This window comes from Enoplosus armatus, chromosome 17 (assembly GCF_043641665.1).
Source record: "Enoplosus armatus isolate fEnoArm2 chromosome 17, fEnoArm2.hap1, whole genome shotgun sequence".
NCBI classification, from domain to species: domain Eukaryota; kingdom Metazoa; phylum Chordata; class Actinopteri; order Centrarchiformes; family Enoplosidae; genus Enoplosus; species Enoplosus armatus.
In genome coordinates this window covers 1,282,510-1,306,202 of record NC_092196.1, presented here as the reverse complement: position 1 = coordinate 1,306,202, position 23,693 = coordinate 1,282,510, and the positions used below count along the sequence as shown (strand labels likewise).

Below are 23,693 nucleotides of genomic sequence, written 5' to 3'. Positions count from 1 at the left end.
AAGACGTTTAACGTCCGTGACAACCTCTGTAGTCTCATTTAGCCGCTTGTTAGCAAACCGCCCTTTTTTAAGACACGTAAAAGCTTCAGAATTCACGACAATTCATCTACTGACGTATTTTATGTTTTGTAGAACAAAACGTGGAAATCTCCTCAGCTTGTGTGTAACCACGGACCTTCTTTCAGGCATCTAACCAAAAAAAACCATTCAGAAAACCCACCGACTTCCAGACGAGGGGACAGGAAGTGTAAAAATGCGGACTCATTTCCAGGTTTTAGGACTCATTCCTGCAGCACTCTATTAACAGTTTTGAGATTTGTGATCTGGCCAACAGATATACGCATATATATATATGTGGCTAAGTGTTGATATGACCCTTGTGAATAGGGCCTTTAATATTGATTAACTGTGTATCTGACCTCAGCCAAGGAGAGCAGGTGAATGAGCTGAAAATAAGACACAGGTTGTTAAACCGGTTTCCTGATCTGGTGTCCTGCCGTTTCGTTGCAGGTGGACTTTGTCATCAAGGAGGCCACCAACATGGACAACCTGGCCCAGCTGTATGAGGGCTGGACTGCTTGGGTGTGAATGCTATGCCGCTTCATGTCTTTGGTCCAGCGAAGGCTTGGAGATCCACCAGAGTCCAGTGGGTCTGGGGTGTCGGAACAGCAGCTCCGGGCCACACTGGGTGGAGGAAATGGGAAGCAGATGCTTAGTCCACCCTCCCAAACTCCTGGGCACCCAAACTGGGGCAGCGTCCTCGTAGCACTGCTGCAACCACACTCCCCCTACCATCGGTGATCGGGCTAACACAACGCTTAGTGGGACTGCGGCCCCTCAGCCTTCCTTTCTGGGGTTTGACCAGGCAAAGCAGCGCTGAATGGGGGAGGGGGGGAGGGGGAGGAGGGCAACGGCCTCCTCACCCTCAACTTGGAAATACCTTTCCCCCCCCCCTCTCACCTGCATAGCTCACAATCAAGTTGTACCCATAAACATCACTGCATCCCGTTGAGCCAATCTTAACTCCACCCGAGGGCAGGATGAAGCAGGAAGTGAGTTTCCCCTCCTGAAGCGCACAGCTTGACGTGCTGTGGTGGGACTTCACCGGGGGGCCAAAGCTCCGATGAATGGGGCACTTTACACGGCCACACTTGTCTTTTTCTCCAATCTTTTCCTCAACGGCGTTGCGATTCTGACGCGCGGTTCAAGGGCAAGAAACGGCGAAGAACGCGCGGGTTCAACGGGCTTCTCGACGGCCACACGGACACCCGAAACGAAAAGATGACTTAAAAGCGGGAGAACGCCAATCGAACTGTGCTCTGACGGACCGTGAAAGATTTTTGACACGTCTCCGAAGCGCCGTGCTATTTACCAGAGTAAAAGATTACGTGGAATTGTTTCCTCAGGAAGATTCTTTGAGCTATTGTGGATTAAAAAAAAACAAACAAAAAAAAAAAAATAACATCCCGTCACGTGGAGCAGTTTTTGGATGGCTCATTTGTGGGCTTAGAACGAACATGTAAAAAAAAAAAAAAGTAAAGTCGCTTAGATGAGGGGGGAAGCCTCTGTCTGATTCTTTTCTTCGGTGTGCATCTTTAGTCTGTGTTGTGCTCTGTAACTATCTTCAGGCCTCCTTTAGGTAGAACTGTAGGAGTAGTTTACTGCCTCTTCTTTTTTTCTTTTCTTTTTGTTTTTGACTTGCCTGTCAGAAGCTGTTGTTTGCCTCCATACGTATTCACTCCCCCAGCCCTAATGCTTGTGTTTTATTAATCTTGACCTTCTAGTTTTACATTTTTAGTGGGAGAAGTTATGTTTTTTTTTTTTGGTGATGGTGCAAAATGTTAATTCTTAAAGCTTTTATTGGATTTTGTTGGATGCCAAATAAATATGGAACTCGGAAGAGTTGAGTGTTTTTATGTAAAGGTCCCATGTTGGAGAAAGTGAGACGTCCACGTCTTGTTTGACTATAAAGCAGATCTGGGTGCTGTATAAATACTGTGGAAGCATCAAAGCGCTCAGTCCACAGAGAAATGAAACACAGCCCGTATTCAGAAACTGTGCCTTTTTTTTTTTTTTAAACGCGCCGTCAGGACTTCCGCAAGGTTGTGATGTCACTGCACTCAGCCACGCCCCCCCAGCAGGTCATCTGATCCAGGCACAAGCGGGTGGGACGCTCATCCTGTCTAAGTTATCGGAGCGCTCTGCTCAGGACTACTCTTCAGGTTTTTGGAGGTTCTTTAGTTTGTCTCAAACGGCTTGTTTCAGACGGGGGGGTTGACTGAGGGGCCAGTATAAGATCAATAAGGACTTTTCTGAACTGTGAATCATGCAAAGCTGCTCTAGTGGAGTCCCAGAATAAAAATATAGAGCTAGAAATTAGGACAATATGAGACCTTTGACAATGAGAATCTTAAGATCGACTTCATGAAATAAACTGGACGCACGTCAGAGAACCCATAAACCTGCGGCAACTGCGGATAATATTATTTATTTGTTTTTTTGTTACCAGTTTCCCAGCGTCCCTGCCAGATGATTCAAACTCAACCAGTTAGCTAAACTAAAACAAGCATGCCTTAAGGACATTAAAAACCTGCATGACCTGCATACTTATTATTATTATTATTCCATTGTCTTCCGTATTGATTTTGGAAAAAAAAAAAAAAACCCAACACATTAAATCATGCGGCTCGAATGGGGATCGGTGTGCTACGGCTTTTCTGAGACTTTTCTAGCTGCAACTCCGAATTTAGGTGACCGCCACAGGCTGATAAGACCGAGCAGGTGACTCTGGGGGTTGTGCTGGACTTTTGCACTGCCACTGCCTGCACAGTAAACCGCATCACCAATCGTGAATTTAACCCTAATGGTTAACGTAACGTGCGATGGTTGACAAAGCCCCGTGATGCCTCCGATGTGGGCCCACTGGAGCTCTTGGATGTGAACAGGAAAGGGAGGATGAGGGACGATCGACGTCGCCGCCTCCTCCTCCGTCACGATTTGGAGCAAGTGTGCGCTCGCTCAAGACGAGACAAAGTTCACGGGCAGCCAAGCGCCGTCTCATTTACCCGGTGACTTGTCTAAACACAGGAGGTTTGTTCAGAGTCGTAAACATGACGCCCACGCCCCCCCCCCCCCCCCCCCGATATGTTCTGGCCTTCATTACACGTCTTTATCTTGTGTAAACCTGAGCAGAGCGACCCCACCTCCAGAGGTCATGATTAAGAAGAAGAGGCTCGCAGGCTGACAGAGCCTCCAGCGGGTTAATGATTACAGTAGCCCTGCATGATCACGGTGCAGTCAGAGTGACGGGACGGTGAGCAGCTTTTAGTGGGGGTGTTCTTTGTTTTTGCTTTTCTCTTTTAGGGTTTGAGTGTACGGCCATGTCGGGGCAGCGCGTGTGCGTGTCGGACTTCGAGGAGGAGGCCAGGAAAGTTCTTCCTAAAGCGGTGTACGACTACTACCGCTCGGGAGCTGACCAGCAAGTCACACTGGCCGCCAACGTCGCTGCCTTTAACAGGTACAGCATACGCACGCACACACACACACACACACACAGAATGAGGTGTACCACCTGTATGTCAAAGCAAGTCTTTCTATATTTTTTTTGTTTTGTAATACTTCTTCCTATTGTTGTTATTCTTGCCTTCATGATATGTGTGTGTGTCAAACAGAACAGGGTGAGACCCCATGGTCACGGCGGTGGCATCTTTCAGCAGAGCTGGTTTTAGGATTTGTACTGACCTGTCCGTCGCCCCATTTGATGCAGGGCGGTAAAGCAGGCACGGCAGTGTGTTTGATCCCCATCCCTCACCAGGAACTGCTTAAACTCCTTAGACGCTTCCATACGAGGCAAACGGGCCCCGCGGCACACAAAAAAAAAAAAAATAAGAAAAACAGTTGTAAATGGCATGCACTCTGTGTGTGTGTGTGTAGGTGGTATCTTGTCCCTCGGGTATTGAGGGACGTGTCCACAGTGGACCTGTCTGTCTCTGTGCTGGGCCAGAAGCTCAGCATGCCTGTCTGCGTTGCGGCCACAGCAATGCAGAGGATGGCTCATCCTGAGGGAGAGACGGCTACAGCAAGAGGTGAACGCACACACACAACCACACACACACACACACACACACACACACACACACACACACACACACACACACACACACACACACACGTGAATTTAGGACTATAGAATGTAACTTGACAATATTTTGGAATATAGGTTGGGACTTTGGTATATGGAATGGACCTTGCGAGTATAGGGTAATACAGAATATGGAGTGTGAGAATATTGAATAATATAGAATGGAGCTCGAGAGTATAGAATAATGTAGAACAGAACTTGAAAATGTAGAATAATATTTAATAGAACTTCAGAAGACAGAATGGGGCTTGAGAGTATAGAGCAATAGAATGAAACCTGGAAATATAGAATAACAAAAGGTGGAACTTTAGAAAAACTTAAATTGGAGCCCTGAGTTCCATCCTATATTTTTCTATGCTCTCAAGTTCCATTGTTGTTGTTCCATTGTAGTATTGAATAGAACTTGTGAATATAGAATAATAGAGAACTTGGTAGAACACGGTAGTGATGTTAGAACGAACAAATTGTTATTTTTGGAACGAGTTAACTGGATTTGCAAGCGGGAGTGAATCCAAAATTCTGTGGCTTATGTATGGCGCCTGCATGAGCGTATAGAATAGTATGGAATGGAACTTGAGAGTGTAATAGAACGTGTAATATAAAATAGAACGTCGCAGATCCCTAAATTAGATATATATTTATTTATTTTTTAGAGCAGAAGACTTTGACTCAAGGCCCAGCCGCTCCAAGACAATACGCCGTACAACAACGTACAACTTGATTACGTCAGGAAGCACTTGAAAACATACCACCACGTGCATGAGTTGCCACATTCGAACCTTGGACCTTTTGTACCTCCAGAGGCGGTGACTGATTAACTGCGCCTCCAGGGAGACGCGGCTTCAACCGCCCCTCCTCACAAGTTGAGGCAGTCACACCACACGTGCCAGATTGGGCTCATTTCTGTTTTTTTGTCCGTTTAAACTTAAAACACTTTGCATGACCAAATGTGAGGTGGATCTGGTCAACCCACTGGGAGTACCCACTTGTAAAAAGGATTGTTGCCAATAGGTGGCGCCGTGACTGTGATTCAGTAATCAGTAGTAGTAGTACCTTGGGGGTGGGGGCAACAGCGGCGGCGTTGTTACAGGCCGGCTGACACGCCTCTAAATCTTCGTGACGTTTGTTTGAACCACTGCATGAAGTTCAGCATCGCTTCATGTGTCCACTAGGTGGTGCTGGAGTATTCAGGCCCTAATAATAATAATAATAATAATCCTTAGAATAACAATAGGGCTAATAATAATCAAGTTATCTAGATTACTGGAGGAGTTCTTTTAAACCACTCTGGAAAAGACCCTCACCTCCAGTAATGTGACGCGTCTCCCCAGCATGCGGAGCAGCGGGAACAGGGATGATGCTGAGCTCCTGGGCCACCTCCACCATAGAGGAAGTGATGGCAGCGATGACGGCCTCGCTGGGCAGCGGCGTCCTGTGGCTGCAGCTTTACATCTACAAGGACCGAGAGCTCACGCTGTCACTGGTCCGCCGGGCGGAGGCGACGGGCTACAGGGCTGTCTTCGTCACCGTGGACACGCCGTACCTGGGGAGGAGGTTCGACGACATGCGCAACCGCTTTAAGCTGCCCCAGCACCTGAGGTACGAACCGAAAAACGCACGGGGAAAATGGAATCAGCGCAGAGTGTATGGTGGCATCCCGCTCTTAACTCTTCACTGTGTGTGTGTGTGTGTGTGTGTGTGTGTGTGTGTTGTGTGTGTTGTGTGTGTTGTGTGTGTTGTGTCCCCAGCATGTCTAACTTCTCAACAGCCTCCCTGGCCTTCTCTGAGGGAAACTATGGCAACGACAGTGGTTTAGCTGTGTACGTTGCAAACGCGATAGACCCCACTCTCTGTTGGGATGACATCACCTGGCTGAAAAAACACACACGTCTACCTGTGATTGTGAAAGGAGTCCTGAATGGTACACACACACACACACACACACACCTTTTCCGTGATAGTTAGATAGCACTATAGTTATTAAATTTGGCCAAACCGGTGTGTGATTAAGGTCAGTGTTTAGTTTTTGGTATTTGCCTTTCTGGAAATGTTAAGAAAAGCTTAATGGTGCCATAAGGATCCCACTTCTAACAACACACATATATTTGAACAGGCGCCCGGCGGGGGCCTTACTTGTTGCGCACATTGTCCCAATCCTGAACCCAAGTTAAGTTGGCACGAAAGGGCCAAAAATGGCCCTTGAAGTAGTCGCTCACATACTGTCGGTGGGATTTAGAGCCCCACCAGCAGACGGTGTTTGGTACTGGGCGTGCCTGACTCTGGTCTGGTCCAAGATGAACTTGTTCAGCACTGCGCTTGTGTGTGTGTGTGTGTGTGTGTGTGTGTGGTCAGGTGAGGATGCTGCCCAGGCTGTGAGCTACGGAGTTGACGGCATCCTGGTGTCCAATCACGGAGCTCGGCAACTGGATGGGGTTCCTGCCACGGTCTGTATGTGTGTGTGTGTTGTTCTTTTATGAAATCTCAAGTACCGGATGCTTCTACATAATCTGAATCTTCTGTGTGTGTGTGTGTTTGTAGCTGGACGTGTTGGAGGACGTGGTGAGGGCAGTGCAGGGTCGCTGTGATGTCTACATGGACGGAGGAGTGAGGCGAGGGACAGACATCCTGAAGGCCTTGGCTCTGGGAGCGAAGGCCGTCTTCATCGGCCGACCAGTGCTGTGGGGGCTGGCCTGTCAGGTGAAGCCGACCAGAACACTCGCTTACCGTCTCGTGTCTTGAGAGTCCCAGCCCCGATCGCTCCGACGCCATATCTGCAGAGAAATGTTAGAAAATGTCGGCTGGCTGCCGCTAGCCCGGGCAACTTCAGCTGGTCGCTGTATTCGTGTGTGCAGGAGTGAAACGGAACATTTCTGATTCGCTTTTTTTTTTTAAATTCAGCTCCCACTGCAACATTCACCCCTGTTTGGACTGTCCAAATGTCATTTACAAGACTACACTCTCTTAACACTGACACACACGTTCAGTTGTGTGTCAGTGTGTGTGTGTGTGTGTGTGTGTGTGTGTGTGTGTGTGTGTGTGTGTGTGTGTGTGTGTGTGTGTGTGTGTGTGTGTGTGTGTCAAGGGGGAACAGGGAGTTACTGAGGTCCTGGAGCTTATAAAAGAGGAGCTGCGACTGGCTATGGCCCTGTCAGGTAACGCACACACACTCGCACACACACACACAGGGCATCGACATTGTGGAAATACCCATCTATCAACCATTGTGTGTGCGTGTGTGTGTGTGTGTGCAGGTTGTCGGTCTGTATCTGAGGTGAGCAGGTCCCTGGTCAGGAGAGTGGAGTTCACCTCCAGGATGTGAGAGACGGAGGAAGAGCTGTTGCAAGACGATACACTCTTGATGGATCACTGGACACAATCATTTGTCAAATTTCATCTATTTTGCCCCCCCCCCCCCCCCCCAAATCAAATCATAAACCATTTTTTGGTTTAAATTCTCTTCAAACCTTGAATATCAGTGTAGCCTACCCTGTATAACATATCTGTGTGCGCTGATGTATGATTTCTGTCTGACTACCTGTTTATGTATGTTCACCAAGCTGTTTGTTAATAATAACAATAATAAATCAATAAATAAAAAAAGAGATGCACTCTCCTCCCCTCCCGCTAGCTGCAAGACGACTGCGACTGGTTTAAAGAAATACGGATAAGCCACTGCGTTTTTCTTTCTCACTGTCCCAGAATGGTAACGAGAATCAGAAATACTTTATTGATCCCATTCAAGAGTAGAAAAGTAGCATAGATTTAGAAAAGTATGTACAAAAATATATAAATAGAAAGAAACAGAAATAGAAATTAAAAATATACACATTTACAATATTTAAGTGAAAAGTACTGAGTTAAAGGACTAAAAAGGAGAAAAGTAAGAAAAAAAATAAGAAAACACAGGAGCGACTGTAACAGGCCGCATGCACGGTCGGCGCATGCGCACTGGGCGTTATGAGATAGAAGCAGACACCATGGCTCGGACAGGTGGGGGGGGGGGGTTTGTGCTGGCGGAACTGAACTTTTTCAACCCGGACGAGTTACGGGGGTGCACCAGTTTGGGCTCCGTTGACCTATGAGTGACGGCGAGGGTTTGTGGCTTGTGTCTGCGGCTGTTCTCGAAGAGGTAGGAGTGTGTGGTGGGTGGGTTCACTGCGTTGCCGCTCGGGGTTTTCAACGTCCTGAAGGAGTTAAAAGTGTTACGAGTTAGCGGCTAACAGCGTCGGCATTTTTCCCAGCCGACATTTTGAGCTGTCACGGCGAGAAACGCGCAGGTGCTGCTAATGACGCGAAGGGACGGCTCTGTTCCGTCCAAGTGTCCCACAAGCAAGCAGCAAGCAGCGGGCTCGCTGTGACAGTGAGCCAGTGTGCATACTACCGGGGGGCCAGCTAAATGGCATTCAGCCCTCATTAATGTTACTATTCACACCTGCGCTTTGCCTCCCGTGACACGTTCAAATGTCTTCCGTGAAAAAGGCTTATTGTCGTAACTGAAGCAAACTTTTTCTTTTATCCTTGATTTTTTTTTTTAAGCTTTACAATTTTGCCCTGTATAAAAAAACGTGATTAATTATGTTAAAAATCGCATTTATTTATTTATTATTATTATTGTTATTAATTATTATTATTAATTATTTATAATATTTGTTTTGTTTTGTTTTGCTGTGGTGTTTTGTCAGACTTCCCTGCTGCTTGCTCCAGGGGGATGAATGAACTGAGTTGCTGGTGTTCAGGGCTGCAACGAACTATCAATCTTTTTAGTCTATTTATGTCTTTTTCCATCGTGTAATCGATCCATCGAGTAATCGTCGCAGCTCTCCTTTGTGTTTTGAAAGTGTACATGTTGTAATGTGATGCAGTTCATTTGAATTCATGCGAGGGCACCGAATCCTAAGAATCCACTCATTTGAAGTGTCCAAAAACCAGGACACTTAAACGTTTCCTCCAAAGGACACTCTCAGTGTGGATATTTGATACCAAAACTAACTCAACTGAGCCTTGCTGTGCCTGTGTAACTGTCACCACGTGTGTGCCCCCCACCCCCTTCAGGTCTTGGGAAGCATATGACAGGCCTGCTCTCCTATTTTCAGACCATGAACGATCAGCCATGGACCAGATCTGTTTCCATCACGATACCGTGCTGTCAGATGTTCACATGCTCCTGCCCAATGCACGCCACCTTATGATGCGCCTCAACTGTGTCGGACAGCCTGGTGTGTATGGTTTTACTTGTTTTTGTTTTTAGTGTAACACCTTCTGCTAAGTGTTGTTTAATCAGATACGTAGGGAAATTAAATTGTGTGTAATTGCGTTCTGCTCGAGGCTTTTCCTCGCCGCTGTCTCCAAAGGTCTTGCTCAACTGTTGGGTCTCTGTAATAACAGAGATAAATAAAGAGTCGGTCTGGACCTGCTCTGTTTTTTAAAGTGTCATGAGATGACTTTTGTTGTGATTTGGCGCCATGTAAATCAAAATGGAACTGAAAGAAAAGGTAGAATCTTTGCACACATCTCAGTCATGGACCTTCGTTAGGCGTCACATTCACAATGTGAAACGACATATCTTGATACTGAAGCCACAGGCAGTCACAGCAAGGTACCAGGCCAGCTACCCCAGTTTTGGCAACTATTATGATAATGAATCGTGAGGTTAATAATTTAGGGAGACAGCAGAGAGACAGCAGGGGCCTGGCAGTCGTGAATTCTGAATATTTGACTTGATCCCGTCTCGGAGCGGCACCATCCAGGCAAGTACGTAAATGAGCTCAGTGTCTTTTTAGGTGAGAGGATAAAGACTGCTGTCGGGAGTTTCTGGTCTCTGATCCGTTTACAGTGTTTTGGGCCCATGCAGCTGTCACTAAGCGGGCCTTTTTATATATATATATCACTTTTTATCTGCCAGAAGTATTGACACATCTTAACAATAACTTAAGTAACGAATGTTCTGAGTTTGTAATGAAGCTTTGCTCAGAGTGCATTCATTTTGACAAAAAAAATGTGATAAAACAATAATATATATTTCAGCATTTCAAAGTTTGACAATAACAAAGAAAAGCATCCTGATCATTTTTTTTAAACTATTGCCTTTTTTGTTTTTGTACTTGAATGATTAAAGCTGCTAAGGTGAAGAACCATAAATCAGTATGTGTTGTGCTGGAATAAATCAAATGTTCAATGTCACATTTCTACTTTATGTGCTGAAATCTTTTGTGTGTGTATATATATATATATATATATATATATATACATCTCCACTTACTTTCTAACTTTGTCGTATTCATCCACCCAGTCTTCATCTCCAAATTCAAGATCTTGTCAGACGGTGAAAGGCAAGGAAACAACAACGCAGGGAGAGGTTTAAAGGAGGAGGAGGCGGAGGAAGGGGACAACCCGAGGGAAGACGGGGAAACAAAGGACACAAAGGACACACGAGGAAAAGATGGACAGGAAGGTGGGGACGGAAATACGGGACAGCTCTTGGATGAGGACGGAGACCTCGACGTCACACACCGGTACAGAAAAATGTCGCGTTTAGTCAACAGTGAAAACATGGTGGACTGTTCTGTGAGCCCATCATTGCATGTCATCGTCCCTCTCAAACAAAAACAACCAAAAACAGTTGACAATATTTTCACCTGGATTCCTTTTGTCCTTTTTTAAAAGGTCCCATATTGTAGAAAGTGAGATGTCCATGTCTTGTTTGATTTCTAAAGCAGCTCTGGGTCTTTATATAAATACTGTGAAAGCATCAAAGGTGTCATTGTTTGAATTATTAAGACGGAGAAGAAGTGTAAAAAAAAGGAAAATCTATACATTGCTGAAGATGAAGGTTTAACCACTGGGTGTAACGTAAGAGCAACATCACAGTCTTCAGCCTCAAAAAGCACTGTAGAAAATATGGAACATCTCATTTATTTAAGCTTGTGAAACTAACTCTGTTAATTATTCGTACAATAACTATTGATGGAAAGGTTTCGCACATTTGCGCGGTTATGCCAAATAAAAACGTTAATCACAGCGTCGCTTGATGTATTTCTGTTTTCCCTGTAGATGCATTTCATACTATTCTCACGACTCCCCAGGCCAAGGCAAAACCCTGCGGAGGGTGGCGGCCGAGAGCCGGCCTGTCCCATCATTCTCAAACAGTCCGACCCGGGACTGGAACAGGAGGAGGATTTGGACGATGACGTGGAGTGCTTCAAAGACATTATAAGGATCGGTAAGAACCTAGATTTGATCATATTGTCGTATTGTATGTCACTCTATCCTGGTTGTTGCCTTTTGGCGTGTGACGGAGGGCTGTTTCTAAGCATAGGGGAGCTAAGCTGGCCTAGGGTGCCGGTTGTAATTACAGCCCCAATTTTCCTCCTGTTTTTTTTGGGGTTTTTTTTTTGGTGAACGTTCACAATTGAAGAGAGACAGCTTTGCGTTTTGAAAGTGTACCTCCTGAGACCTTTCAAGCTCATCAAATGGCACTTTCTGCCTGTGAATAATAATTGTTGATAATTAAATTACAGCGGAATAATTACGGGTAAGTAAAACCAATGTTACCCGCATTGCTCTGGAAGGCCAGTCTGGGTCTGTCTCTCTTTGAATGCAGACGCGCATGTATAATGGCGGAGGGTAAAACATCGTGCGCCGCGTGCTTTAATGTATGAATCTAATCTGTTCACAGAGCACACTATGGCCACACCCCTGGAAGACGTTGGCAAACAGGTTAGTAGCCCAGTCCCGATTCCTCCAATCACATGAGATGTAGTGGGTTCCCTAAACAAAACCCGACTTTGTGAAGTGACCGTTTGAAACCTGTTGGCATATATTGAAGGTGCACATTTTAGAACAATGCTATCACGTGTGACAGTCCACAAGTATAGTCGATTTACATGAGGATGTTTTGTGATGTCATAAATGCGGTGCATTTCGAGGTATATTCACTGAGGATTCAGGGTGTTTATGTTACGGCAGCATGTGAGGTAGGGTGTGCCTGTGTAGCTGTGTATGTTTTGGGCTCGGAGACTGTTGTACTCGGTCAGATGTCTTCCTCTGCTACACAAAAACGCATCGGCTCAAATTTCAATTCCACATCAGTTAGCTTGGGTGGGGTAATTGGATTAAATAAGCAGAGGGGAAACTGCGCAAGGGTTTATCAACTCTAATTGGAGAATCTGGGGGAGAAATCAAAAAATTCTTTGTGATCTTCTGAGTAAAACAATTAGGGATTAGCAACCGATCAAATCTAAAGAAAAAAAAGTCTGAGTCTTCTCAGCCAAGAAAAGTAAAAAAAAAAAAAAAAACACGGGGGTCACCATGTGACATCCCTTTTGCACAAGTGCCCTCCCCATTCAAGGCTTCCCCCCCGCACAGTCGAGTAGCTGAAATGACACGTCACTGACAGCTTCAGTCGCTGCTCTTGAATGATGTGAATTGCAAACGCTGCCTACGAAAAGTCAAGAAGAAGACATCAAAGCGTCATGTCTTTTTTTTGTCTTATCAGGTGTGGCGGGGGGCATGCCTCCTGGCTGACTTCATCCTCTCTGAGCCGGCCATGTTCAGAGGAGCCACAGTCCTGGAGCTGGGAGCGGGAACAGGCTTAACCAGCATCGTCACGGGCACCGCAGCCAAAACCGTGTACTGCACAGGTGTGATGCCGCCGCAGTCAAGATTTACACCGGTCAGCTACCGCATGCCATGAGTTTCCCTGAACATCTTAATCTGAATCTGAAACAACTGAGAGTCACGAGCACGGAAGGTCATAGTCGAAGGTCCACTTTTTTTCTTCATCGGTGGTCACCTGATGACACCTGAACCGGCTCCGTTCTGCTGAAGATGATCTCTGTGCTATAGTCACAGCTATACAAGATGACACCAGTAAGTACATTGAGAGCCACTAGAGACCAGAGTCACCTTCCTCGTGCGGCGTACTTTGCCAATAAAGCCAAGATTCTGATTCTGTAACAACAGTGACGCTTGCAAGTTACAATGACATGTTTCATGCTGAAGCTTGACTTAAAGCCGATGACTATATTTGCGTCTCGAGTAAGCTGCCGAGCTGCGGCTTGGTGCTATTTGGGATAACAAAAGAAGAAATTCCAGTGTAACTCATTTGTTACTCACGTTGCTCATGTTTTTAAAATCGTCATATGCCAGTCAGCTGATTCCCATTATGTCCAAAAATCTGATCGTGGCCAGGTATGAAAGAGCAAAGCGGCTTTTTGAAGTTGAGCAAACAGCAGACGTCTCGTGGACATCTTGCTGTTCGTTTTCACTGCTGAAAGACCTCATTTTGTTTTCCAGACGTGGGAGAAGACCTTCTCAGCATGTGCAAGAGAAATGTAACGTTAAATCAGCACATGATGGAGCCTGCAGGTAAGAGAACTGTCAGATTACTTCCCCCCCCCCATTTCCTCCTCAGTTATTTCCAGTTCTGGCTTCGCCTGTCATACGTTGTGCTGCTTTACACTTTTTTTTTTTTTTTCTCGCCAGAAATTTGGCCGTTATCTCTCTGCACCTTTTCATTTTCTTGTTCTCTCTCTCTCTCCCTCTACCCTGGCTTTTTCTTTTTGGAGCCCCCCGACTTTTGGCGAGGCGTTTGACTTTGGCCAGTCAGTTCACTTTACATTAGCGGCACGTGTGTTCTGCACATCTGACGGGCCGAGTGTTTCCCAGTCTGATGATGCCACATGAACCACATCACCTGCAAAGAGCAGGGACACAATTCTGAGGTCCCCCGAACTGGACGCATCCTCCCCAGGAATTCCTCAAATTGCTCTTTGCCCAGTTATCGATCTTTGGCCGAGGGTGTGCTGGTGCCATGTACACTTACGAATCGCCCCGTCCTCAAACTTGGTGTTTGATCCGGCAGGCTGTTCCCTCCCTGTTTGTTGCACAAAGCACAAACGGCAGTCAGAGACGTCTTCCCTTAGAGCCAACCCTCTCGTACCCTCTCACAGTCTGCAGGAACGTGTCAGGAATGGCTACTAGTGGTCCTGGAAAGAAAAAAAAAAAAAAGTCCACCTGTTACATTGTGACTTAAACTGTACAATGAAAGCTTCTGACAGTATATCTGGCTCATTGACTGTCTTGTCTGACTTATCAGGTGGTGAGGTGAGAGTGAAACAGTTGGATTGGCTCCAGCATGACCTTTGTACAGGTAACACACACACACACACACACACACTTACTCACTACAACATAAAACCTAGAGCCGCATCATTATTTCTCATCATTATTATCAATAATAATACGGGAATGTACAAGAATTAGCAGTACATCCTGCATGCATTAATGCAACAACTCAGGTGTTTCAATCATTCTGATGTCTTGTGTTATTCATGATGTTCATGTCTTCGTCATGGTTGAGTGCGCAGTTAAAGGTACTAACCATTGAAGCGCACCTGAATTCTATTGAATTCCAGGTGATGATTAACTGTGGCGTAGTTGTGAAATCAAATGTGTTGACTATTTGTTGCTTATGCATCAGTCATCACTGTGACCCCTCGAATAAACCTTTCGGTCTTATTTCGGAATTCTGCTTAAAAATCATTTTGGACTCAATATTTAGAACCTCCGCTTAATATTTACAAACTAAAATCATAATAATTCGAGGCCACCAAAGTAAACTTTGAGCCTATCGTGTCCCAGTTGTCAGACATTTTTTTGGCATTTTTGTGTCACTCTAGTCAGTTCTGTGGCTTCTACCTCCTGAGACAAAATTTCCTCCGAAGTGAATATAGGTCCTTGGTCTTGAAACTAGCCTCTTTGTTCGTTTGCGCCTCTCATTACCAATGACATTTGAGTAGCAGAGCTAAGACCATGACGCTGCCGGCGCCTCTGCGGCTTGTCAACCTGCAGAGCCAGCACAGCATCAGCCAGCGATGTGTTGGAATGGTCCTGATATTGTACATAATACAGTCATATTATATTACTACTGGTATTGTGTACTGTCCAAATTGTATTTTGATGCTCGGGCAACATCGTTTCTGAAACGTCCATGCCAGTAAATCCCATTGAATTGAAAACGTTTTAGCCTGACACATGTCCACTTACCGTCCGTACCCTCGTGTATTGTAGATCCAAGAAGACACAAAACAGAAGGTCGGGACGGAGAGAAAAAAAAGTTGCAATTCTAGATCCGTCCACTTCAGCACCATGGATAGCGCCATATTTCAGAGGACAGGTGCACAGCCTCCAAATCAGTGGCAGGACAGATGAATCAATTGTGTCAAACATTATAATGCGTCGTTGCACGCTATTGAAATCAGTACAGCTGCTACAAACCCTTACTTGCTTTGTCGTACAAACGGGTGCTTTTGGGGCCGCTGTGCCTCCATGCCCAGAAGCTTGGGAGGTCAATCGGGTACATTTTTAAAAGACACTGGGAACAAGAGTGTTTGACATTATAAAGGGTTTAAGGTGCAGAGGTGGAGGGAGAGATGCAATGCATGGCAGGCCACCCTGGACTAGATGGGGTGTGCCTCAATCCATGGGTCCTGCAGGCTGCGTACACAGCAGCTACAGGCAGGACTGTGGCGTATTGGAGGCCCAGCGACGTGTGTGTGTGTGTGTTGGATTATTAAGTTTTAAGTAGACAAGTTTCGGTTTTATGCTAGAAATGTGAAACAAATCTCCTACATTTGTCCGCTGGTGCTGGGGATACCGAGGAAAACATGTCCGGGTGGTAGTTCCATCATGTGTGGCTCTGAAAATAAGGCAACAAGTTTCCTGATCCATCCCATGACGACGCTGGTTGTCAATATCCCCACATATAGATTCAATAGCACAATAAAGCGGTTCACTTGTGAATATGTTCATGGAACTTTTTTTTTTTTGTCTCCTTACCTCTAAAACGCCTCGGCGAAACGAATCAAACAAAAGGTTAATGATTTCAGTGACGCACACTGAATTAGTATCCACCTCCGTCAGGCACAGAGAAAATGTGGTGCACATCAGGGTTTAATTAGCATTAAACTATCCTTTAATGCCGATGTGGTGGCCTTTTTTTTAATTTATTTTATTTTATTTTTTTAAATGAGATAGATGCGTCTCAACAGCCACAGCCTTGTCAGGGTGCTCTTACTGGGTGTTGAGGGAAGGGGGGCACTGGGATAACAGAGCTCCAGCAGGTTGTCAACATACTCCAGAATTATTACACATGTATACGTTGAAGTACTTTCACTCTGCACATGTTACATTCAAAAATAGACTTCCGCTTCGGTGACTTCACCTTCACACTAATGTCCCCCGTTTTGGTTGCATGCAGGGGGGGGTCTCACCACTTCTCTTAGATTTGAAAAAGACGCACAACATCCCATGAAAATGAGTGCGCCCCGTCTTTGGGGCAGAACGTCAACATGAGGCTGTGGTGGGACTCGACGGAGGAGGAGGAGGTCTGGAATGTGCTGCCCATCTTGGCAGTGGACTTGGTTGGGAGAGCTTCTCACTAACCTTTTACAAGCCCGCAGTTTACAGAGACAAACACCCCCCCCCCCCCCCCCCCCGACTGAAGTGTTTCTCTTACTAGGCCTCAGCCACTGCCTTGCCTCCTGGCCAACGAGAGGTTCATGTCCACATTTAGTCCACTCTTGGACAGTGTTGCTGTCCAGCAGAGGTGGTTCCGGATACCTGGTGTCCAGGCATGTTTTGAATGAAGATATTACTTGGAAAGAAAAATGACATTATTTGTTATCCAGTAAAAAAAAAAAGGGAGATTTTATTGAGGGTCTGAACTTTTTCAAGGCACTATATATAATGTATATATTGAGTGTGCACAGTGATTCATCGGGGTGATAAAACATTATGCATTTGCTGCGATAAAGTCTTGATTCCATAAGTTGATATGTGCAAACGTTTCCTGAGATTCACAAATGTGTCCCCAGTTTTTCCCCACATGTATCGAGATTTGAACATTTAATGGAAGATTTGGGTGCAGGGTGCATTTTTTTTTTTGTAGGTGTGCGTTCGGACTTGCAGATACGTAACCGGTAGCTCATGTTTCATTTAACTCCGTGTCCCAATTTTCAAATCAGAATTGAGCTATTCTGTTCATTTTGTCCATGTTGTGATTTGTCGTGAAATGTGTGTATGTGAGCCTGTCCACGACCAGGAGAAGGGGATCCAATGGCTTGGCTTTGCATGATTCACAGTTCAAAAAGGTCCTGATTTATCTCCTACTGGCCCTTCATGCAGCCCCTCCCTGAAGGCCCACTTTCTTCCGATTGGCCGGCCAAGTTCAAACTGTAAACCCAACGTTACTAAGCAACGTTGACGTAAACATAAACGTCTGGTCTGTGCCTGGAGCAGAGGCGCCATATAAGGACTGTCTGACATCAGATAGACACGGCGGATGCTTGGGTGGAGTGGCTTGAATGATTTCAGATGTGCCCTGATCTTCAGCAACTAGCTGCATGCACGCATGTTGCGTAAACAGGAAGACGACGCATCTCTGCTGCTGGCCAAAATGAATTGGTTTACCTAACTAAAAAAAAAAACAACAACAACAACTAAGTAACAAGCTTTTCAGTAAGGGTCATTTAGTTACTTCATTTAAAAAAAAAAATTACAGAGTTACTGTAACTCTTTACGAGCCACGGCTCTGTTCCGGACTGCCCGTTGAGGAGGCGGGGGAGAGGAGGATGTTAGCCAAGCTGACATCCATCATGGACAACACCTCTCATCACCCCCCTGCACGAGACTGTGGGGGGGCCCTGAGCAGCAGACTGCTACACCCGCGGTGTAAGAAGGAGCGCTACCGCAGGTCGTTCCTTCCTGCGGCTAGAAGACTGTTTAACTGCACATAAATCTGCACAATCTGAACATACTTTATATTTTTCCGAGTATATATTTATATTTATTTTTGTCCCCCATATTTTTTATATCTGGATTTATTATTTGTATATTGTTTTTCTTTTTAAAAAAAAAATACTTCTAATTCTTATCGACACAGTGCTTGTCTGCTGTGTGTTTCTGCACCTTTCTGTCTTTGCTGCTGTGACGTGGAAAGTTCCCCGCTGTGGGATTAATAAAAGTCTAAGTCTAAATCTAAGTCCACCCAAATCCACCTCGTCTCCAGCAGCTGTTTCCTGAAGGTGAAGTCCCTGCTCTTGCTTCCACCCAGAATAGACGCTGGGCCGAAGAAAAGCCTCCTGGTGGCTAAAGAAGGTCGACTCCGAGGTCGTAAAAAAAAAAAAGGGGTTGCAACAAATGGTTAATTCATGTGATTTCGCTATTATGCCACCATTAATCACATCTTACTCATCAGTGTTGGAGAAGGACCAGCTCACCACTTTATATGAAGGTCCACAAACATGATACAGTCATGAAAAAGTAATGCTTAGTCAATCCTGATTACAACACTTTGAATTCAACGGGATTCATGTGCCCTTCCGGGATTGGTCAATTTTGTAGCCTGTCCTTTTTAACTGCAGACTTAACCATGAAGACGACATAACTCATCATAACTCAACTCAATCATGATGATTGAAACACCTCACTCGTTGCATTAATTCGTCTGCTGTTCTTGCGTTGAGCCATTGCAGAGTGGTAGTTCTTACCTCGCAAGGGTTAGGGTTAGGGTTAGCTCCTAACCCTCGGAGAAAGCGCACAAACCAGACGGCAGCTGCTCTGCTGTAAATGAGAACCAACCACCAAAATGTCCATCTTTCCATTTGTCCGACCTTTTGCAGACGCTGATGTGGAATTCGGCTGGACGGAGGAGGAAGTCGCGGATATGTACGACAACACCAGCTTCATCGTGGCCGCTGACGGTGGGTCTCATCTCCTCTCCAGTGCACATGCTTCATTCGAAAGGTCATCGAGCTGAAACGATCACCTTCTGAACCTGAAATAGAAACGGACCAACTTGAATTTCTTCGTTTTGTTTCATTTTGTCTCTTCAAAAGTTGAACGGCGCTTTGATTCATTTCAGTCTTTCTATATTCTGCCTTTACAAATCGTGACTTTACTGCTTGGAGTGTGGTCAGGTGACCCGTCACTGGTTGAGGTCATGCTAACTTTAGCCGTTGAGAGCTGCAATATTAATTGCAGATACACGCAATACACACATCGACAAGCAAGCAGAATAAACCCTTTGATTTGTTTCATGTGTCAGCAGTTTGCTATGATGATGATCTGACGGATGGCCTCTTCCGAACACTGTACCGACTCTGCAGTACCTTTCCTCGCACCTGCACCATCTTCATCTCCATCGAGAGAAGGTTTGAATGCGACTTAATGCCACTTGACTGTTACTTTGACAGGGTACGTTCTACCTGAGAAGGTCCTGTCGTCACGCGGCAGCAAGATCGAAATTTGTATTTTTTCTGCGGCCTCTGATTGGAGAGAGGCACTGCAGCCATGACCCTAATGAAAGCAGAATGAAAAGTCATGGAATCAGGAGAGACTATATATATATATATATAGCTTTCAAACTGGCATAACTGTGCATGTTCTCAGCCTCCCAGTCTCTCCCCGGAAAGGCTTCCATTGTGTTGTCGCTCGCATGAAAAGTGACAGAAATAGTTCAGGTAATGGTGAACGGGCTAGTAAAAACAGTTTAAAAGTTTTCTATGCTTTATCTGGAGTTTAATTGTAACCTTCCCCGATACAGTTCAGCTCACTGTATTGACCCCAGCTGCACTTAATGCTAACGTAGCATGCCATCGTGCTAAATGTCTGCATGTCGGCATTCTAATATACATGTTAAGCTCGAAATGGTGAATTCTCAGCTATCATATATTTCGGTTAGTTGTTGTTCTTCATTATAATTCTGTCGTCTTTGTTTCCTTTGGACCAGTTTGGATGCTGGTTTTGACCCGAGGCGCTGTTTTTGTGATTGACAGTTTAGCCACAGCTCTGTTTTATGACACTCGATACCTCCTGCCAGTGTGCGCTCAGTTACGAGCCGATCAGTAACCAGGTTTCCTGTTGCGCCTGTATGTCTCACAAGGATGAACTTCACCCTGCGAGACATGGACGTTTCCTGCGAGGCCTACGACCACTTCAGACACTGTCTGTCCCAACTCCAGGACCTGGTGGATGGACGATGCAGCTTTAGAGTGGAACAGCTCCCTTCTAACTTTGCGCAGTTTCTTCTGTATGAGCGCATAGAGCAACTGGTAAGGGAAACACACACACACACACACACATCATACTATTTTTATGGGGACAATATTGCTTAATTTTGAATCAACCTTCAAGTCTAATCTCATTTTAATCTAAAAGCTGAATGCAGCTACTGCACTAAACTTGTCAAAACAAAATGCGGGTGACGTACACAGCAGTACTGTATCTGAACGCATTAAGGCGCTGCTCTTGCAGTATGTCCCAACCATTCTGCAGCTCCATATATTTATAATTTATGGTCAGGTAAGTCGCTGTATGTATGTATTTTGTGACAAAAGAGTACGTCTCCCAATCAGTCTGTCACATGCCGCACAAGAGACAATAAGGACTGGACTTGTTTAATGCCAACACCAAGGAGGTATATAACAACTCATCACCCCTCCCTCCCCTGGGAAGACCTGATCACCACCTGGTGCACCTCCTGCCTTTGGACAAACCCCTGGTCCTCAGGCAGCCTGCTGTCTCTCGCACAGTGAAAAGATGGTCCGACGAAGCAAATGAGGCTTTGAGGGACTGTTTTAGCACAACGGTGTGGGAAGTACTTTGTGATCCTCATGGGGAGGACATTGACAGTCTCACGCACTGCATAACCGACTGTATTACATATACTACGGTGTGGAGAATAACATACCCACCAGGTCTGTACAGTATTTTTCCAACAACAAACCCTGGATTAACCCGGACATAAAGGCTCTCCTCAAGGAAAAGAAGGGGGCCTTGTAGTCAGGAAACAAAGGAGGAGCTGGAGAACGTGCAGAAGGAGCTGAGGTGGAGGATCAGGGACGGCAAGAACAGCTACAGGAGGAAGATGGAGGATCAACATCAGTGGAGTCTGGAAGGGCCTTAAAACCATCTGGGTACAGGGAACCCTGCCCCCAGCCTTATGGGGGACCGGAAGTGGGTGAATGATCTGAACATCTTCCGCAACAGATGATGATGATGATGATTGATCAGGCACCTGCCCAGTCCGCTCTGCTGCAACCCCCATTGTCTACACCCCCTGCATACTGCCCCACCCCCACCTTCTCCCCCCTTCCCACAACAGTCAGCTTACAACCATCCTCCACATCCAAGGCACTTCCTGCCCAATGCCGCCCTGCTCTAATCTGTCCCTCACAACAAACCAGGTGAGGAATGAACTCAGGAGAATCAAGGCGAGGAAGGCTGCAGGTCCGGATGGCGTCAGCTCAAGGCTCCTCAAGCTGTGCGGGATAGTTGAGCACATTTTCAACCTGAGCCTGAGGCTGGAGCGAGTACCACAGCTGTGGAAAACATCCTGCGTGGTACCAGTGCCAAAGACCCAGCACCCCCAGGACTTCAACAGCAACAGGCCGGTGGCATTGACATCGCACCTGATGAAGGCCCTGGAGAGGCTGGTCCTTTTCCACCTCCGCCCCCTGGTGAGCCCATCTATGGACCCGCTACAGTTCGCCTATCAGCCTGGCATTGGGGTGGATGTCATCTACCTCCTCCACAGACCACTCACTCACCTGGAAAAGGCTGGGAGCACTGTGAGAATCATGTTCTTTGATTTCTCCGGTGCTTTTAACACCATACAGCCCACGCTTCTGAGGGACAAGTTGGAGCGCAAATGGGTGGACCAGCACCTCACAGCATGGACTCTGGACAACCTCACCAACTGACCACAGTATGTGAGGATACGGGACTGTAAGTCCGATATGGTTGTCTGCAGCACAGGGGCCCCACAGGGAACGGTCCCGGCTTCCTTCCTCTTCAGCCTCTACACTGCAGACTTCACACACAACTTGGCCAACTGCTACCTGCAGAAGTTCTCTGATGACTCTGCAACTGTCGGCCTCATCACAGATGGGGATGACAGGGAAGACAGAGAACTGACCCAAGACTTTGTGGACTGGTGCCAGCAGAACTGTCTCCACATCAACATGGGGAAAACCAAAGAGATGGTGGAGGACTTCATCAGTCATCAGCTTTAAGTAGCCGACAGTTCAATATTTGGGAAGGATAATGAAGCATACATTTCGGTACTTCCACTCAATACCTTGTTAGCTTGCCCTGCACCCTTGTGGCCTGAAACACCTAAGACTCGAAAACCCAGGTATACCAAGGCAGCATAACACTCCTCCCGGCACCAGGTAGGGTGTTACTTTGTGTTGTCTTACATTTTTCCATATTCTGGGTCCAGCACTATTCTGACTGCACCGTTGCTGTTGGTATTTGGAGTTGTCACGCTACCGCCCTTGACTAATGCCTGAAACTTGAGTTTAGGTCCTGTGGCGGCCTCCTGCACAGTTTGAATGGATCAGATGAAGAGGATGGGGGAGGGGTTCAGTAAGGTTTTTATTAATATACATTGTTATCACTTTCTGCAGGAGCTGTGGAAGGTGACCGCCACTCCACTTCCATTCGACCAAGCCCGATCTGATTCTGGGCTGGTTTCATCTTGACCCGCACTCGCAAACCTGAGCAATGTGGACACTGGACTCCTCCCAGAATTTAGCAGTCGAAGGTTTGAAATGTGAAATATAAAATGTAACATCGCCTGTTCCTGAGTAAAATGTCAGTATATTCAAGATAGAAACAGGCAATTTGACAAATAGAGGGAAATCAGGGAGTTTTAAAACATTTCATGCATGAATGTAGCATTATTTATATTTTCAACTTGATTCATGCATTCTTACACGCCCAGTAGCCATGAAGCCATATTGAGCTTGTGGAGGTTCTCCACCTTTGCTAATGGAAAGTCAACTCGAGCTGCACGCCTCCCCAGATGTTTGTACAGTATGTCTGATTAAAAAAACAAGGTTGAATAAAATGTTTACCATAAACTGGCTCCATCAATCTGCTTATAATTTGTATTCTGGCTGCATGCTCTTTTAAGCATTTGCGCGAGACCCTTAAAATCGTTTAAGTTCCCAACACTTCTGACTTCACTTCAGTTACTTCTTTCGAGAATCCCCAGCCCCTCAACAACAGCTCCCTGTTTCATGGCGAACAACGGAGTTTGACAAAACCTGAAAAGCTTCACTACTGAGCATCGTCAAGGTCTTGAGGCGTTTCGGACCAAATTTGAGGTGGATTGGGTCAACCTGCTAGGAGTAGTTTGTAAAAGTATAGGGCCTGTAACTTCCTGTTGCCAATATGCAACTATGATACAATATTGGCCCTTTTAGATGTCTTCAGGTTGGGACTCTCGTCAGATGTTCAAGAAAACTCACAATCTTCACAATAAAGCATCGTCAGGGTCTTGAGGCTTTTCTAAGATAGTTTTGAGGTGGATCTAAGAGAAGTACATTAAAGTATAAAACATGTCACTTCCTGTTGCCAGTAGGTGGCGCTACGACTAGGACTCAAAATTGGCACATGGATGTCTTCAGGCCGGCGCTAAGTTTGGCGCGATTTGACAATGTACGTAACAGTGCAACTTCCTTCTTCATGGCGAAAACGTGCAAGA

General features: G+C 45.9%; 3 protein-coding genes across 5 annotated transcripts in view; all 3 read left to right on the top strand.

Annotated features, from left to right (window-relative positions):
- smg1 (SMG1 nonsense mediated mRNA decay associated PI3K related kinase) overlaps positions 1–1,900 on the top strand; it is a 42,962-nt gene extending 41,062 nt beyond the window's left edge. For both annotated transcript variants that reach the window (XM_070922487.1, XM_070922488.1), the window contains exon 64: positions 511–1,900. In XM_070922487.1, coding sequence (XP_070778588.1) covers positions 511–588 — 78 coding nt within the window. In that variant the 3' untranslated portion in view covers positions 589–1,900. The remainder of the gene's footprint in view (positions 1–510) is intronic.
- A 1,480-nt stretch (positions 1,901–3,380) lies between these two features.
- On the top strand, positions 3,381–7,549 carry hao1 (hydroxyacid oxidase (glycolate oxidase) 1). Its single transcript, XM_070923542.1, has 8 exons — positions 3,381–3,517; positions 3,934–4,085; positions 5,473–5,740; positions 5,890–6,062; positions 6,494–6,585; positions 6,680–6,838; positions 7,224–7,293; positions 7,393–7,549. The coding sequence occupies exons 1-8, from the start codon at positions 3,381–3,383 to the stop codon at positions 7,458–7,460; spliced, it is 1,119 nt and encodes a 372-aa protein (XP_070779643.1). The 3' UTR covers positions 7,461–7,549.
- A 658-nt stretch (positions 7,550–8,207) lies between these two features.
- LOC139300281 (methyltransferase-like protein 22) lies at positions 8,208–23,066 on the top strand. Of its 2 annotated transcripts, none has more exons than XM_070923318.1 (12): positions 8,208–8,270; positions 9,235–9,357; positions 10,431–10,653; positions 11,224–11,360; positions 11,817–11,857; positions 12,636–12,780; positions 13,436–13,507; positions 14,238–14,291; positions 18,823–18,903; positions 19,251–19,353; positions 20,085–20,253; positions 22,612–23,066. In XM_070923318.1, the coding sequence occupies exons 2-12, from the start codon at positions 9,252–9,254 to the stop codon at positions 22,684–22,686; spliced, it is 1,206 nt and encodes a 401-aa protein (XP_070779419.1). In that variant the 5' UTR covers positions 8,208–8,270; positions 9,235–9,251; the 3' UTR covers positions 22,687–23,066. The 2 variants fall into 2 exon arrangements, with proteins under 2 accessions (XP_070779419.1, XP_070779418.1); XM_070923317.1 differs by having other exon boundaries at positions 19,248–19,353.
- Positions 23,067–23,693: the final 627 nt, after the last annotated feature.

What these genes read in the sequence shown, in the direction of transcription:
- LOC139300281 (XM_070923317.1), top strand. Translation starts at nt 9,252, where the DNA reads ATGGACCAGATCTGTTTCCATCACGATACCGTGCTGTCAGATGTTCAC. An exon ending in TGGAAGACGTTGGCAAACAG is followed by an intron (nt 11,858 to 12,635) that starts GTTAGTAGCCCA and finishes TTGTCTTATCAG; the next exon opens with GTGTGGCGGGGGGCATGCCT. An exon ending in CCAGCATGACCTTTGTACAG is followed by an intron (nt 14,292 to 18,822) that starts GTAACACACACA and finishes GACCTTTTGCAG; the next exon opens with ACGCTGATGTGGAATTCGGC.
- hao1 (XM_070923542.1), top strand. Translation starts at nt 3,381, where the DNA reads ATGTCGGGGCAGCGCGTGTGCGTGTCGGACTTCGAGGAGGAGGCCAGG. An exon ending in AACGTCGCTGCCTTTAACAG is followed by an intron (nt 3,518 to 3,933) that starts GTACAGCATACG and finishes GTGTGTGTGTAG; the next exon opens with GTGGTATCTTGTCCCTCGGG. An exon ending in AAGCTGCCCCAGCACCTGAG is followed by an intron (nt 5,741 to 5,889) that starts GTACGAACCGAA and finishes TTGTGTCCCCAG; the next exon opens with CATGTCTAACTTCTCAACAG.